Here is a 15,731-nt window from a genome sequence, read left to right as displayed (position 1 = left end):
GACCCGGGCCCCGCCCCCGGGAGACCCCGCCCACCGCTGCCGCGCCCCGAGGTCCCGCCCTGGCGCGCGCGCTGCCCTGCTTGCGGAGAAGCACCGGCTCCGGGGAGGCGCGCGCACAAAGGGCCCAAACGTGCGGCGACACGCGGCACTCAGTGAGATGCCGCCGAGACACACGCGGGTGGCATGCACACACAGACACTGCGGTCTCCCTTTCCGGCTGTAAGGCCTTGGAGTCAGCCCTGTCCCCTACCCGCTGCCCCCAGCCCCCAGCCAGGAGCTGAGCAGGGAGCCACCAAGCTGGGTCAGCCCTAGGCCTTCTGCCCTTGGCTCCGCAGTGTTGGGAGTCCCTGAAGCCAAGCCCAAGAGAGCCCCAGGGGGTATGAGAGTGTGTAGGTGACACCAAAAACAACGTCCCCCCCAACAAGTCCCAGGCTCTGGCCACAGAGCCTGGGGAGGGGCAGGTGTATGGGAGCTGTGACATGTTCCTCCAAGGAATGACCAACAGAGATCAGAAGGGTGGAACTTAGAAAGGAGACAGGGCGTCGGGAGGGGAAAGAAGCCTGAGACCTTTAAGGGGGAGCTTCCCAGGGGACACCTCACCTGGCTTCTTAGAGGAAGAGGCATAGGAGCTGAGGATGGCTGGTTCAGGCCTGTCCAGTGTGATCATGCTGGGCATATAGCTGTCCCCATAGGCCCTGCCCAATGAGGGGCTCAGGGCTGAGGCCAAACTCCAGGACTGAGGACAGAACCCCCCAAGCAGCCCACTGGGGAAACCCTCCACCGTGACCAGGAGCCTTGCATCTGGGATCTTGGCTAGACCAGAGCAGAGGTGGTTGGCTGCAGGGGACATCCCGAGGGACACTCAGTGCCCCCAGGGCAGATTCCTTGCCCTTAGGGGAGATGGGGCAGTGTCCCGTGGGCAGGAGTGAGGTCCAGAAGAGCCCTGCCCCCCTCCCTCCTAAGATGCCTTCCTGTGGGGTCACCGCCGCCCTCTCCCAGCCACTCCTCTCTGTGCAGCTGGGTGGGGGCACAGGTCCCCCACGGGGAGGCGGCAGGGCCATCTCTGCCAGGATGTCCCCTCCCTTTCCCCCCTCCCCAGGAGAATGCCCAGCAGGGAGGACGGATGGGACTCAATGGTTTTCCTTCCTCCCTCTGGCAGGTGAGACGCCAGGCTGGGAGACAGACTGGAGCTCTGACTTTGCCTAAAAAAGGAAGCAGCTCAGCTAAGCCTGAGGAGCTGGGGCAGGAACAAGCAAGAACTCCGTCCCCGCCGTCCCCCCCCACCCCCCCCGCCGGGAATCTTGGCAGTGGTGGGGCTGGCTCAGCTCCACAGACCTCAGGCCTCGGCTGGGACCAGAAACTGCCTGGTGCTTCCGCCTGGGCCCCAGGGGGGCGGCAATGGGCTCGAACCCCCAAAGTTCAGGGTGTACCGCCCAGAGGGACCGTGCCTGGCCCCCAGCCCTCCAGCACCCGGGGCTGAGCAGGGCTGCTGCGGAGATGGGGCTGTGAGCGGAGGCAGCTGGAGGAGACCCGGGGGCCCCGCGGGGAGCTGACCCAGGTACAGACGGCCTACACGGCTTGGCTCCTGCCCCATCTCACTGGGCACCCACCAGCAGGGAGCGGGCCACACTGGATCTGCCCTGTGGGTCCCCACTCCTGCCCAGCGGTGGGCCCACTGTCACACCTCGGCTATGCTGCTGGGCTGACGGGGAAGTTTCCGTCCCTTCTGGAAAAACTGAGCCACTCTTCTTGGCCATGACTCAAGCCCTCGAGGAAGCAGGCCTCCAGCCTCTCCATCAGAGGGAGAAGGGACGGGGGCCTGGCCTTGGGAGCGGTCAGCCAGGGCCTCTCCCTAGCCTTGGCTGAGCTCGGCCACCTGCCTTGGCCGAGAGTCCCTCCAGATGCTCACGCTGAGCTCTGGCCTGACCCCCGCAAACCGAGACCAACCCCCCCCAGGGTCAGCTCTGCCCCGCTCAGTCCCCTGATCTGCCCTGTGGCTCAGCCGGCCACACCTTGCCCTGCTGCCAGCATCACGGTGAGTCTCCTCACCCCCCACCCCGAGGTGAGACATGGGCAGACGGAGGGTCCCCAGAGAACACAGGGGTCAGCCAGGGGTGTAGTGGTCAGGGCCAGGGCTGGGCTTGAGACAGACGCCAGAGGAAGCACAAATATAATGGCCGGGAAACATTCTTTCTGAAGGAAGACAGGCCTGGGGGCAGGGGGGGCAGAGAAGGGCAGAGAAGGACGAGGCGTCCAGGACACATCCGGCCCTGGCCTCAGCCCCCTCCCTCCCCCGGGGCCAGCCCCTGCCTGGTCCTGTGTTCTGGGGACCAGGAGGAGGGAGCAGCCTGTGGCCTTGGACCCGTCCGGGAGTCCCCAAGCATCACTTCCCAGAGCTGGCACACCCTGCCTGTCGGTTCACAGGCAGGTGGACGGGGCTCCACAAAACCCAGGGACAACGTTGCTCTCCAAGCCACCGCCCCTGCTCCCCGCCGGTCCGCGGGAACGCGCCCTCCTCCGCACCGTCCAGGCCTCTGCAGAGAAGAAGGGCCTTTTGTCCCCAGCTCACTGTGGTCATGTTGACCCCCGGGAAAAGGGCAGCTCCCGGGGCCTCTGACCCCACCCCTGACCCCAGCTGAGAGCCCGAGGGGCAGAGTGGCCTGGCCCCACCCCGCCCCGCAGGGACGCCTGTGATGCTGGTTTTCGTGTCAGTTGTGTCTTACACAGGCACCCACACACACAGCTGGGAACATAGAGACCAGAAGTGGGGGTCGGCTGCTGTGGGCCTGGAGGGCAGCGTGGGCGAGCCTGAGGCCCCCTGACTGCACGCAACAGTCACAGGAGCAGAGGGAAGGGGTGGCCAAGAGCGGCAGGGCCCAGAGGCCCCTGCCGATACCCACCCACACATTCTTCTAGGCTCGACTTGCCTGTTTGTGGTCAGGGACGTGCCAGAGCCTGAGGGCCAGTCCTGGGGGTCTGGTGGTCGCATCGTCTCACTCCCTAGGGGCCCAGGCCTGCCCCTCGTGGACCCAGAGACGACCCCTGCCCAGTCCTTCAGCCAACAACACCCAGGGTGGCAGGGAAGACAGCTGATGGGGTGGGCAGCCTGGGTACGGGGGTGGGTGCCACCCCATCTGCATTCATCAGTCATCTCTGTGCTGGGCCCAGCCACACGACAGACTCTGCACTGGGGATGTGCAGGCACTGGGCAGAGCCCTTGTCCTCCCAGCCCTGCCAGGCTAGAAGGGGGATGGGCAGCGGCAAGTTTGCAAAGATGCATGTCTACTCATTTTCCCCTTGGAGGGTGGGGTCATGTCAGACCAGGGGGTCAGGAGCTAGAGGAAGTACCAGAGCCCTGGGGTGGGGGCCTGGCAGTGTATGTGAGGGCAGCAAGGACGCCTGGGAGGCATAAAGGGCAGGGGCAGGCTTCATGGGGGTAGGCGAGGGCCCAGGGGCAGGATGGGGACTGATGCCAGGCCTCGAAGAAGTAGAGGCCCAAGGGCACAGCTGGGAGGCAGAAAGGCAGGCAGGCAGCCAGGTGCTCCTGGTTTTCAGCCTGTGTAGGGAACTGAACAGTGGTGCCCTTCCCGAGGTGGGACCCCTCCCTAGTGTGGGTTCCCTGTGCTGGAACCTTCTGTAACAGGGAGGTGACCCTCATACCCTGTCCTAGCCCCAAGCAGGGTCCAGGCAGGCGTACATGGGGAAAGAGAGAGCAGGGAGGGACAGAACTGTGTCAGCACCTTGGTTGGGGGGAGTCCCCAGGGGTGGGGGTGGGACCACGGGGCAGGGGGAGGGATCTCAGTCCCCAGAGTCAGCACAGGGCTGGCTCTGCCTGTTCCTCCCCAGCCCACCCAGCACAGCTCAGTTTCTGCCCAGCACCCCTTGCCTGGCCCACATGCCTGGGTGGGGTTGGGCTCACACCTGGGGTACAGACCATGGGGACAGAACGGGCCAGCTCTCCTAGCCCTGCCTAGCTGCTCACCACTCAAGAGTGTGCCTGCAGACACCTGGGCTGCTAGGAAATGCTTTGTGAATCAATAAGTGGCCTTGGGCAGATCAGGGAACCTTGCGAAGCCCAGACTCTACAACTGTGGGGTCTGGACAGTGCCCCCCCAGGGGTGTGAGGACCAGCAGACAGAGGGGATGCAGGCACGCCCTCACAGGCACACACATGTACACCCACACACGATGCACACACGCGCACACACACAGGCACGCGCGTGCACGTGCACCCCATGGCCAGGCACGCTCTTTCGGGGCAGGGGCCTGGGGACTTGCAGAAAGAGAATTTTTTGCCCAAAGTGGAGGTCTCCTCTGACCCACCCAGTAGCTCAGGGCCTCTACCCTCCACTTTCCCGTCCTCCCTGATGGCTGGCCCCCTAAAGCAGACCCCTAGGCTCCTCTGTCAGCCTTCCACAGCCCCCCACAAGTATTCCTTTTGTGAGTGGGTGGGCAGAGCTGGAGCTGAGGCAGGCTGTCCCCGGGGCCAGTTGGAGGCCACGCGGGGCTTGGGCAGGCCTGGGAAGCCAGGACACACCTTAGGAACCAGTGGCCTCAGCAGCTGAGCTCCCCATGGTGGCCTCCCCGCCCCCACCAGGCCCAGCTGTTGTTTTGATGACTCCAGGGCCAGGCGGAGCCTCAGGAGAGTCCTCTGACGCCTGGCCAGAGCCTGCCCAACCCTAGGCAGGAGGGGAAGGAAGGCGGCCTCGGACCGGGGAAGCTCTCCTCGGGCACGGGGCAGCCCACCAGGCTCCCGTCTGACCGGCCACAGACAATTGGAAAACCCCAAGGACTCCTGCTGGACCCGAGCCAGCCCCGCTTCGGGCCCTGTTCAAGCCACGAGTGAACCCTGAGTGCTGATCCTTGGGCACATCTGGGCCCTGACCTCCTGGTCACAGGTGGAGCCCTGCTGGCCACATGGTGTGCTAGATCCTTTCCAAGGCCTTCCAGCTATTACTAGATTCTGGACGAATTACAACAAACACATTTTTAATACACTGCTGGGCTTACAAGGCAGTAGATATCTTCCAAGCCCCCTCCCCTCCAGGAAACGCTAGAAAGAAGTGCATAAATAAACAGATAGAAGCCTAGGGAACAGAAACCCAGGATGATGAACGGAAACAAATGGGAAAGCAGAGAATTCCCTGAACACAGGGATGGAGAGCCACACTGCATCAGGGCCACAGTGTGGGTGCCCTGCACAGTGGGGTACTAACCAGGACCCTAACGGGGGCCCAGGTTGGTCACGCCTCACAAGGGCATCCTCTGTGGAGGGACGTGGCCTCAGAACGTTCACAGGTGTGGGCTGATGCTTAACAAGTACAAACATTCAAAGAAACGATATGCTGTTACTGAGTCAGCAGAAGCAACAAATAACAGATTTAGACCCCCAAAGGCAAAGGGAGTGCAGTTGTTAGGTACAGTCTGTAAAATAACTATGTGTGGGGCTTCCCTGGTGGTCCAGCGGTTAAGACTCCATGCTCCCAATGCAAGGGGTGAGGGTTTGATCCCTGGTTGGGGAGCTAAGATGTCGCATGCTGCAGGGCACTGCCAAAAAATAAATAATTAAAAGAAAAAAATAGAAACAACTATGTGTAAAATGTTCCAGAAGTCAAAGCTGGAATCCAAATCACGAGCATGCACCAAGAGATCATCAAAATCATCAGATTTGAATAAGAAGTGAGTAGTATAACTTTTAGATAGGAGACACAATAATTTAAGTTAAATGGATGTGATAATCAGCAGATTAGACTCAGCCAGTGCTTAGTGAACTCAAAGAGGGAGATGAGGAAATTGCCCAGAACGCAGCACTGGGAGACAAGGAGATGGAAAACACAGAAGAAAGCTGAACTGACATGATGGTAAAAGCACAATGGGAAGCATTCACGTAACAGGTGTTTCCCAAGAAAGAATATGTAGAATGAATGAGGCAGAATTGAAGAAATAATGGTTGAGAATTCTCCAGAACTGACGAAAGATGTGAATCTGTAGAAACGGGACACACCGTGTGTACCAAGGGGATAAATAAGAACATAGCCACAACCAGAAACATGCTTAAAAGCACAGAAAGCAAAAGACGGAAAAGATCTTAAAATTATCCAGAGAGAACAGACAGAGCCCTCACTCTAAACGCTGACCCGGGTCTCGGGCTGAGCCCTGCACGCCCTAGTGCTCTGGCCACTGAAGTTCTGGAACCGTGGAGCGTGGAAGTCTCCCCACCTCTGGGACTCGCTGGAGGCCGCTGCCGGACCAGACAGGGGGCCCGCAGGGACTGCCCGTTGTCGGGGCACAGGAGCCCAGGACAGCCACAGTGGCAGAAGCCAGGAAGGCCGCCTCTCTCCGAGCCTGGCCACGCGCCCCTTCTCCGAGAGCCATCTCCCTGTTCTCTGGGGGCGTCCCAGCCCCTCGGCGGCTGCGGGGACTGCGGCGGCCGGTGAGGGTGGGGAAGGGCCGTCCCGGTCCGGGGGAGTCCGGTGCCACCTCGCGGCCCCTCGGAGCACTGCGCACGGGGCCGCGCGGCGCGCACGGGATTTCCCGGCCGGGACCTGGACGCAGACCCTGAGCTCACCAGCCTGGGGCCACCGATGGGGGACACGGGGGGAGTTCGGGGGCCTCCGGGATTTGGAGAGGCCTCTGGGGTCACACCCAGGCGCAGAGCTGCTCCTCCCCGTCGGGGTGGCGGCGGGGTCCGGGACTCCAGGTCGGGGGTGGCAGCAGCGAGCGGAGGCGTCGGGCCAGGCGGGCGCGGGCGGCCGAGGCGAGTACCAGCAGCGGAGGCAGCGAGAGGAAGCCCGACACGATGAGCGCCGCGGAGCCGCGGTCGGACAGCAGCGCGCGGCACGCGGGGCGGGGCGCCGGGTGGACCTGAGGGCGGGGCGGTGGGGCCTCAGTTCCGAGACAGGGCCTGGCAGCAGGTGGATGGGGCAGGAGCTAAGCCCCGCTTCGGGTGTGAGTCGGACGGGGGGAAGCCGGTGCAGATGGACCGGGGCGGGGCCTGGTAACAAAAGGACCGGGAGAGGGCGGGGCCTCGATTCCGGGGCGGGGCCGGGGGGGTAGAGGGATTGGGGCGGGGCCTGAGAGCAGGGGGACCGGGGCGGGGCCGGGAGAGGAGGAGGCGGGGCCTGAGGTCTGGCAGAGCCGGCGTCGTGGGGGCTGGGGCTGGCTGTGAGCCAGGCATTTCTGAGCCGAGGATGGGAGATGGGGACCCAGGCGGTAAATGGCCCGAGTAGGAGTCCCTTGAGGATAGCTCTCTCTGCTCTCCCATGGCCCTTTCCTAAGTTGGCATCTGACCCCGAGGCCCTACCCTGGGGTGTCGCCAGCTGGCGACACCTTGTCTACTGCGGCCCAGCGTTCGGCCCCCTTCCCCCGGCCCCCCCTTCCCCAGATGGGCAGAAAGGGGCCCATCTGCCTATACCCTCCCTATCCCAGACCAAGCCATAAACCCTTCCATACGTGGGGAAACTTATCCCAGGGGAGGAGGGGTCTTCAGTGTGTTGGGGGAGGCTGGAGGATGGGGACTGTGGACTGCTTAAATCTGACAATATCCTTCTCTTCTCTTCTTGGAACCTTCCTCCTCTTCCCACCCTTCCCAGCTGTCCAGGCCCTGGCGGCTCCTGGTACAAGGCTGAGAGGCCTCAGGGGAGGGGAGAGAGCCGTCCCCTTGGGTGGCAAACAAAAGCCCTTCTTTTGCTGTGGCCAGTGGCGGGTGGGGAGGCGTGGGGGGGGTTGGCAGGAGAAGGAGCTCTTCAGGGAGGGGCACACGTGCCTCCAGGGACCTGCACTCCCCGAGGACCCCAGACAGTTCCTCAGCCCCGCGCCCGTGGACTGCTCAGCTCACCCTCGAGTGGCACAGGAATCCCAGGTACACAGTGGTGGCTGCGGGCAGCAGCAGCAGCAGGAACACGGCTGCGGGCAGCAGCAGATGGAGCAGGAGCGCAGCCAGGGCCCGACGTGGCAGCTGCAGGATCCCCCGGCCTGGGGCAGCCGGGCCCGCCCACCCTGGGGACATCGGGTCTGAGGCCTGGTGGTCAGGAAGCCTTCGGGGCAGCATGGGTGCCGTGTCTGAAGCGCCCCCTCCCTCGTCCTCCTCTGTCTCCCTCTCCTGCTCACTCATGCTCTCTTGGCAGTGGGCCTGGTGGGCTCACAGCGGTGGTCACGTGGCAGGACTGATGCCCACCCTCTGTCCCCCCACCCAGGTCAGATTAGCAACCTTTTAACCCTAGGTTGCCAGGTCAGACCTCCACCCAGACCCCAGCAACCAGATAGTAGACTCAGCTGGAGGGCAGGACCCTGGCCCAGGTAGGTCCAACCCTGACCATCAGTCTCCAGGGCCACACCTGAGCCTCAGGTCCTCGCTGCCAGGCTGGCCCTCTCTCTGCCAGGTTACTTACAGCTCCAGCCCTGCCCAGTCTCCCCCGCCAGCCCCGGCGTGCTCTGGTCAGAGCCTGTACAGCTGTCCTGAGAGCTCAGCACTGGGCCGTCCTCCCCCCAGGTCCCGCCCTCTCCCCACTTCCAGACCATGCACACAATGGTTTCATTTCATTAGTCTCAACTCTGGCAACTGCCCCATCCGTAGCTGCCACAGGAAGGTCAACGTCTGACCTAGCCCCCTATGGTTCCCTCATCCCCAAACCTGGCCCCTCTCAGCATCAGAACAGCCCCAGAAGATGCTGGGTGCCCACACTGCAGGGCTGTTGAGAGGGCACGTGGATAATGTATGTGAAATGCTTAATGTGGGACTCAGCACACAGTAGGCACTCAATAATGGCAGCTACCATTACAGGCATCCTTTGTGTCAGAATCCAATCCATCCTGAAAACAGGGGGAGCGCGTATTCTGTGATTTCAAGTAAGGGGGGGAAGCATTCCCAGCCCCTCCGAAAACCCCAACTAATTTCTCCAAATATTACCAAAATACTCTTAGCACCTAACAGCCTCCCGGGGTTTCTGTGCACGACATACAGTGTTTTAAACACCACTTACAGGGACTTCCCTGGTGGTCCAGTGGGTAAGCCTCTGTGCTCCCAATGCAGGGGGCCTGGGTTTGATCCCTGGTCGGGGAACTAGCTCCTGCATGCATGCCACAACTAAGAGTTCACATGCTGCAACTAAGAAGCCTTCATGCTTCAACTAAAGATCCCACATGCTGCCCGGCACAGCCAAAATAAATAAATAAATAAAATTATTTGAAAAATAATAATAATAAATAAATAAACACCACTGACATAACTAGCTGACACTTAAACCACTGAGTAGGTTGTCTGGGAGCTGGATGAAGGAGGCCGGGTGGCACCAGATGCGAATGTTTCTCTTTCCCTCCCCCTACAGTCCGCCTCATCCCTTCCAACTTTTCTTCTAATGTTTTTCAGGCCTCTCAAGCTCACCAGCACCCTTCAGACACGTAGGGAGCTCGATGACAGCGACATGCACAGCTTGTTCAAGGGACGCGGGTGGAGACACGCCGGCCAGGACAGCTGCTGAGGCCCCCTGCAACACACGCCAAGCCCTGCTGCCCAGCACACGTGCAATTGAACTGCTTGCACTGGCGCACGCGTGTGAAGATCTCACGGTAGCTGTTTATTTATTCTGATAGTGAAGTTGGGGTAAAAAAGAGAGTTCAGACAGCAAGGGTATTGGACTCATCTCCTTTCTAAGCCCCACCCTCTCCCCCAGGTCCTCCACTCATTCATTCACTCATTCAACAAGCACTCCGTTGAGCTCCCGCTGTGCGCCAGGCACGACGGACGCCTGTGGATTCAACGCGGAGGGAGGCCAACAGAAGCCTCTGCCTGTAGCGGGACAGCTCTTTGCAGGTCACTGAGCAAGCTGCAGTGCCCAGGCCATGGCAGAAGCCGGTGGGGGGGGACAGGCCCCACGGCCCAGTCTCACTGCCTTCTGCCTGTGGGGAGGCCACCAGGAGGCAGTTTCTAGCTTCCTTGGCTCTGATGAGGGACAGGACGGTGCACGGGGCCCCCAGGGCGCGGCTGCAGCACAGAGGTTGCTCCTCAGCAACAGGGGGCCCCTCCCACCCCGTGTCCTTGCGCCCCTGTCATCTGGCCCTGCTCCTTTCAGCGTCTTCCTGGGTCATCCTGCGGGGACAGGGTGCAGAGGGCTGACACCCTTGCTTTTCTGGCTTTTGCCGGCAGCTTAACCAGTAAACTGTCTGCGTCCACCCAGAACACCTTGCTCCTTACGGGACGAATCTGCCAGCCTGTGTGACGTGCTCTCACGAAGCTCTCATTCTAGAAGAGGAGTGACCGTGGCTTACGGGGTAGGATCTGTGTGGCTTGGGAGTGGGACGGGGCCTCTCAGCCCCTTGCCTGGAGACCCACCCTTTGGATCCGGCACCTGGAAGGGCTGCCCTCTCTGGAGGGCAGGGCCCTGAGGAAACCTCGTCCGTCTCTGGAAGCTCGGGAGGGGCTGGGGTGGGAGGCACCACCCCAAAGCCGTGCTGCCTCTTGGTGAGCGGTCATGAGAGGCGGCTGGAGGGACAAGGCTGCAGAAGCCGCCCCACTTCCTTCTCCCGTCTGGGCTCTGGACGGGTGGCCTCACCCAGGGATTGGGGGATGGGAAGGCACCTTCAGGGCCTGCCACCCACCCTGGCCCACCCTGCCCCAGGGCCCCAGAACCAAGGTGACCAACCTGGAGGCCTTACTGAGGGCTTCCTGCAGCACCACGTCCACCGTCCAGATGTAGCCCGTCTCCTAACAGTCCTCCCTCTGCCTGGCTCCCTCCTTCAACTGCCTGGGGCTCTGCCCCTTCACAGCCCCTGGAGACCTGCCTCAGTCTCCTCTCAGGGGGCTTCCTATCCCACCCCTTGGTCCAGGCTGCCTGTCTGGTGTCCCTGGAGAATCTTCTGTCCTCACGCAGCATCTGGGTGGGGGGAAAGGGTCCCACCTCACCCTGCCCACCACCCAGCCTGGTCTTGGCCAGCAGGGACAGGAGTGGGGCTGGCGGGAAGGGCTCGAGGGGGGGACCCGGAGGACCCGGGGGAAGGTGTGTGGGTGTCTCCTGGGGCCGAGTCGTGGCACATCAAAGGCTGTGCTCCTTGAGGAGCTGTGGTCCACGGGCAAGTTCCTGCCTGCCTGGTCTTTGTCTCCCGGGAGGGAGGACAAGCCAGAGGCCCTGGCAGTTGGCAGGTGCTGACGGCTGCTGGGACAGGGGCTGTGGCCCGCAGGCAGGGCCTCCCCTTAAGTTGCTGGGTAAACAAGTGGAGAACTGGCCCTTAGCCCGGCCCCCGGGAGGCCCCACCGCCACCGCACAACTGCAGCTCCAGCCTTCCACCTTCTGGGAGCAGATACCCCACCGCTGTGACTTCAGGGGGAGTTTCATGAAAGGGCCACCATGCTGTGGCTGGGCCGGGACGGCATGTAGAGGACCCCCAGCCGGAGGACAGAGCCCCTGGGTGGGCTCGCTTTGGGGGTAGCTGAGAGCCAAGGCCGTCAGAAGGCTAAGTGGTAGCCAGGTTCCCCTGGGGAGATAAGGGGGTCCTTGTCGGCCTGGGGACAGTGGGCTGGATCCAGCCTGGGCCTCCAGCATCCATGCTGGATTCCTGTTCTTTCCAGATGGACTCTAGGGTCTCTGAGCCTCGGAAGCAGGACCTGACAGAGGCAGGGGCAGAGCAGGAACTGCGGTGGTTGGAGCTGGGCTCCGAGGAGGCCCCAGGAGCTGGGACAGAGGGGCCCAGCGCCCCACAGGCCTGGGGGCGCCTGCTGCAGGCCGTGTGGAAGGGTCACGTGGGCCTGGTGACTCAGCTGCTGCGGCAAGGGGCCAGTGTGGAGGAGAGGTGAGCCCAGGGGCAGGACCGGTACTCCACGGGGGTGGGGGTAGGGGTGGTGGCTGGTGTCCCTTCAGTGGGAGACGGAGGCAGCTGTCCCTTGCGGGGTGGAGAGGGTTCCCTCCTGGGCAAAGGTAGCAGGTCTCTTCCCCGTGCCCCTGCCCTCGCCCATGCCGCCCTCCCCGCCCCGCAGGGACCGCGCGGGCAGGACCCCGCTGCATCTGGCCGTGCTGCGCGGCCACGTGCTGCTGGTGCGTCTCCTGCTGCAGCGCGGGGGCCGGGCCGTAGCCGCAGACCGCGCGGGGCGCACGCCGCTGCACGAGGCCGCCTGGCATGGGCCCTCGCAGGCGGCCGAGCTGCTCCTACGGCGCGGGGCGTCGGCGAACGCGTGCTGCGAGGCCGGCCTCACGCCGCTGCACTGGGCCGCCGCGCTGGGCCGCACGCTGCTGGCCAGGCGCCTGCTGGACGCACCGGGCCCGGGCTCCGCAGCGGCGGACGCGCGCGGTTGGACGGCGGCGCACTGGGCGGCCGCGGGCGGCCGGCTGCCGGTGCTCGAGCTGCTGGCGGCGGGCGGCGGCGCGGGCCTGGACGGCGCCCTGCTCGTGGCGGCCGCGGCCGGGCAGTCGGCAGCGCTGCGCCTCCTCCTGACGCACGGGGCGCGGGTGGACACCCGGGACGGCGTGGGGGCCACGGCGCTGGGTGTCGCGGCCGACCTGGGCCGCCGGCAGGTACATCTCGGCCCGGCCCCCGGAGTGATCGTGTGGGTGGTGGGGAGGGGCCGGGCACCAGGGCCCTGAGTGCCGCCCTGACGTCACTCCCCTTGGTAACCAGCTCTTGGAAGCCCAGGGAGGGCGCTGGGCCGGCAGCACCAAATATTTATTGGGCACCGGCCGCGGGCCTGAGTCCAGCCAGGCCCTGGGCGCTGCAGAGGGGCCACAGGTGGCTCAGGACCATTAGGGGGCAAGTGGGGTCTCCAAGCAGAGCCCCAGCAGGTGCCATAGGCGGCACCAAATAAGGAAGCAGCGTGGAGAAAGGGGGCGCTGAGGGCAGCTGAGCACTGTGTGGCCCGCCCAGGCCAGCCCTGCCCCTGCCCCCTTCTCTTCTAGGACATGGAGATGCTGCTTGAGCACGGGGCCGACCCAAGCCTCAAGGACAGGCACGGCCGCTCTGCACTCCACAGGGCTGCTGCTGGTGGACATCTGCTCGCCGTCCAACTGCTGGCCGCCTGGGGAGCGGAGGTGGACGCTCGGGACACATTGGGCCTCACCCCCCTGCACCACGCTGCCCGGGGAGGCCACATGGAGGTCGCCGGCCACCTCCTGGCCAGGGGTGCGAAGGTCGACGCCGCTGGCTGGCTCCACATGACCCCCCTGCATCTTGCCGTGGAGCGCGGCCACGGCTCCACCGCGGAGCTTTTGCTGAGCCGAGGGGCCAGCCCCACCCGGGGGACGCAGTGCGGGGAGGTGGCCCAGGACCTGGGGCCTGCCGTCTGTGGAGAGCAGGAGGAGCCCTAGGGGCACAGGGCCCCAGGGCTGCAGGGCCAGAGCAGGACCAAAGGCTCCAGGCTCCCACGGCCTTCAGGGCACGCAGGCTCCTCTCCGCTGGTCTGAGGCCACCTGCCAGGGTGCACGGGAGAACACCCCAGAGGTCCCTGGAGGAGAAGGAAGCAGTGGCTGGAGACCCAGCAAGAAGCGTGGGGCTGACCTGGAACCATTCCAGACTCCCAGGGCCACGTCAGCCCTGCAGCTCCAGCCCTGTGCACGCTCTTTGGCGGAGAGACTGAGTCGTGGCCACAGAACTGACCAAAACCCGATGGGCTCCCGTTTGTCCGTCCCCCATTGGGGTGTCAGCCTCGGTGCTCCCCCCGGGCACACTGGCACTCTTACTGTGTTTCCTTAGATTCAGTATTTGTCTCTTGGCACCCACTCACTAATGACAGGGCCAAACGAACGGCCAGTTGTCCTCCTCTCCCCTGCCGTCCCTACCCACGCCCTGAACGGCTGCCTTCTCTCACATGCCCAGCTGACATCCCTCTGCCTGAAGTCATCCAGGGCCAGGCCTGCCTCTGTGCACCAAGGCCCACTGGATTATCAAACAAACCAATCAGAAACTGTTTCCCTGCCCTGCCCTGCCCTGCCTTTTCCGCAGGAACCCCAATAAAGGCCTGAGCCTTCCCCGGGCCCCTGCTCTTGCCTCCCGATCGACACTGCTGCTTCTGCCTGTGTCCCTGTGGGGCGTGGTGTGCCCTCCCCTCAGGAAATGTAAGGCATAAAAATCTGCTTTCAGGGGCTTCCCTGGTGGCGCAGTGGTTAGGAATCCGCCTGCCAGTGCAGGGGACACAGCTTTGAGCCCTGGTCCAGGAAGATCCCACATGCTGCGGAGCAACTAAGCCCATGCGCCACAACTATTGAGGCTGCGCTCTAGAGCCTGCAAGCCACAACTGCTGAAGCCCGTGCGCCACAACTACTGAACCCACGTGCCTAGAGCCCATGCTCTGCAACAAGAGAAGCTACCGCAATGAGAGGCCCGTGCACCGCAATGAAAAGCAGGCCCCACTCGCCACAACTAGAGAAAGCCACCGTGCGCAGCAACGAAGACCCAACACAGCCAAAAAAACAAAAACAAAAACCTGCTTTCAATAGCTTTAACCTCTCCCTGTCATCACTCAGCCATCTCTGTAAATTAAAAATCCTGTAGTACAACAGATACAGAGTGACAGTTGTCTCTGATTGTCCACACCTGCATCCTCATAGAAAATCAATGTCCTTATAAGATTTTTCTGGAAGAACAGCTTTAGAGGACAGATTTCATCTTTTGAAAGTGAGAGCCGTCTTGCTAAATCAGCGCCTCTGTCCGGGGACCCTGGGAGCACTTGGATTTTACCCCCAAGACGACGGAAGCCTTTGGGGAACGTGAGCTCACGTGACACGGTCTTTTGGCTCACGGGGCCTGCAAGTGCAGAGTGGACTGAAACTAGGAAAGGAAACCCAGGAGGCCAGTGAGATGGTGGCGGCGGGAGAGACAGGCAGAATTGGGACGGCTCTGTGGGCACAGCCCTCTGGACTTGCTGATGGCTGGATGTGGGGAGGGGCAGGGAAAGGGAGACATAACGATGACTCCTGGCGGGGCCTGGGCCCGAGGTGGAGGGGCGGTGGGAGAGCAGATGCACAGGAGACGAGAATGGGGCAAAGTTGAGGCCTGGAGTGACATCTCTGGAGTCCTCAGAGTAAAGGTGGGTTTTTTTTGTTTTGTTTTTGTTTTCTTTTGGGCGCGCCGAGTGGCCTGTGGGACCTGCGGGATCTTAGTTCCCCAACCAGGGATCAAACCCGAGTCCTCTGCAGTGGAAGCGTGGAGTGTGAACCACTGGACCACCAGGGAAGTCCCGGGGTGGTTTTTAAAGCTGCAGGATGGACCTCCAGCCAGCCTCCAGCACAGCCTGCGGGCTCGACCTCAGAGCACACCCACAGCCCGACTGCCCCTCACCTCCCCCGCTGCATCCACCATGTCCAGGCCACCGTCAGCCTTGCCTGGAATGCTGCCGTAACCAGGCCAGCCCCCAGGCTAACTGGTCTTCTCGCCTGATCCCTTGACTCCCAAGGGGCTGTTCTCAGAATAGTAGCCATCATCCTATTCACTCTCCTGCACAATCCCCCAGTGGCTCCCTTTCACAAAGCGTAGACCAGATGTGGTGTACAGTGTTGTTCGCAGATGCCCCAGCGACCTGGCCCATCACACGTGCTCCTTCCAGTGGGATCCCCTTGTTCCTGCCATCCAGAGCTGGAGTCTGGGTCTCCGCCTATGAGTGGACTTTTGTGACTGGTCTGGCGCCCAAGCGTTGCTGACTCGATGCTGTGTGACTTTCCAGGGCGGGCTGAGAGGGCGACCAGGTTCCGGGGTCCTGCCCTGTGGCCACCATGCTGTGAGGAAGCCCAGGTACCCGGGACATCACAGTCCTT

At 62.8% G+C, this 15,731-nt stretch overlaps 2 protein-coding genes across 8 annotated transcripts; one reads left to right on the top strand and one right to left on the bottom strand.

Annotated features, from left to right (window-relative positions):
• Nucleotides 1-4,991: 4,991 nt before the first annotated feature.
• On the bottom strand, nt 4,992-8,113 carry TMEM88B (transmembrane protein 88B). The gene is made up of 2 exons (XM_059896804.1): nt 7,838-8,113; nt 4,992-6,864 (listed from the first exon to the last, which is right to left on the bottom strand). Exons 1-2 carry the CDS (start codon nt 8,111-8,113, stop codon nt 6,640-6,642), a joined length of 501 nt encoding a protein of 166 aa, XP_059752787.1. The 3' UTR covers nt 4,992-6,639.
• Nucleotides 6,879-14,445, top strand: ANKRD65 (ankyrin repeat domain 65). 7 transcript variants are annotated; one of them, XM_059896528.1, is made up of 7 exons: nt 7,743-7,861; nt 9,368-9,567; nt 9,672-9,811; nt 10,145-10,269; nt 11,564-11,784; nt 11,969-12,503; nt 12,882-14,445. In XM_059896528.1, exons 5-7 carry the CDS (start codon nt 11,564-11,566, stop codon nt 13,287-13,289), a joined length of 1,164 nt encoding a protein of 387 aa, XP_059752511.1. In that variant the 5' UTR covers nt 7,743-7,861; nt 9,368-9,567; nt 9,672-9,811; nt 10,145-10,269; the 3' UTR covers nt 13,290-14,445. The 7 variants fall into 7 exon arrangements, with proteins under 7 accessions (XP_059752424.1, XP_059752511.1, XP_059752340.1 ...); XM_059896357.1 differs by lacking the exon at nt 9,672-9,811 and adding an exon at nt 8,223-8,298; XM_059896441.1 differs by lacking the exons at nt 7,743-7,861; nt 9,672-9,811 and adding an exon at nt 6,879-6,997.
• The last annotated feature ends 1,286 nt before the right edge of the window (nt 14,446-15,731 follow it).

The sequence above is a fragment of the Balaenoptera ricei genome, chromosome 1, assembly GCF_028023285.1.
Source record: "Balaenoptera ricei isolate mBalRic1 chromosome 1, mBalRic1.hap2, whole genome shotgun sequence".
Classification (NCBI taxonomy): Eukaryota; Metazoa; Chordata; class Mammalia; order Artiodactyla; family Balaenopteridae; genus Balaenoptera; species Balaenoptera ricei.
This window is presented reverse-complemented; position numbering and strand designations above follow the sequence as displayed.

Bases quoted from the DNA above. Each gene is read 5' to 3' on its own strand.
- TMEM88B (XM_059896804.1), bottom strand. From the start codon at position 8,113: ATGAGTGAGCAGGAGAGGGAGACAGAGGAGGACGAGGGAGGGGGCGCT. The intron at 6,865-7,837 runs GTGAGCTGAGCA...CCCCGCCCTCAG, and splicing joins GATTCCTGTGCCACTCGAGG to GTCCACCCGGCGCCCCGCCC.
- ANKRD65 (XM_059896178.1), top strand. From the start codon at position 11,540: ATGCTGGATTCCTGTTCTTTCCAGATGGACTCTAGGGTCTCTGAGCCT. The intron at 11,785-11,968 runs GTGAGCCCAGGG...CCCGCCCCGCAG, and splicing joins GGGGCCAGTGTGGAGGAGAG to GGACCGCGCGGGCAGGACCC. The intron at 12,504-12,881 runs GTACATCTCGGC...CTTCTCTTCTAG, and splicing joins CCGACCTGGGCCGCCGGCAG to GACATGGAGATGCTGCTTGA.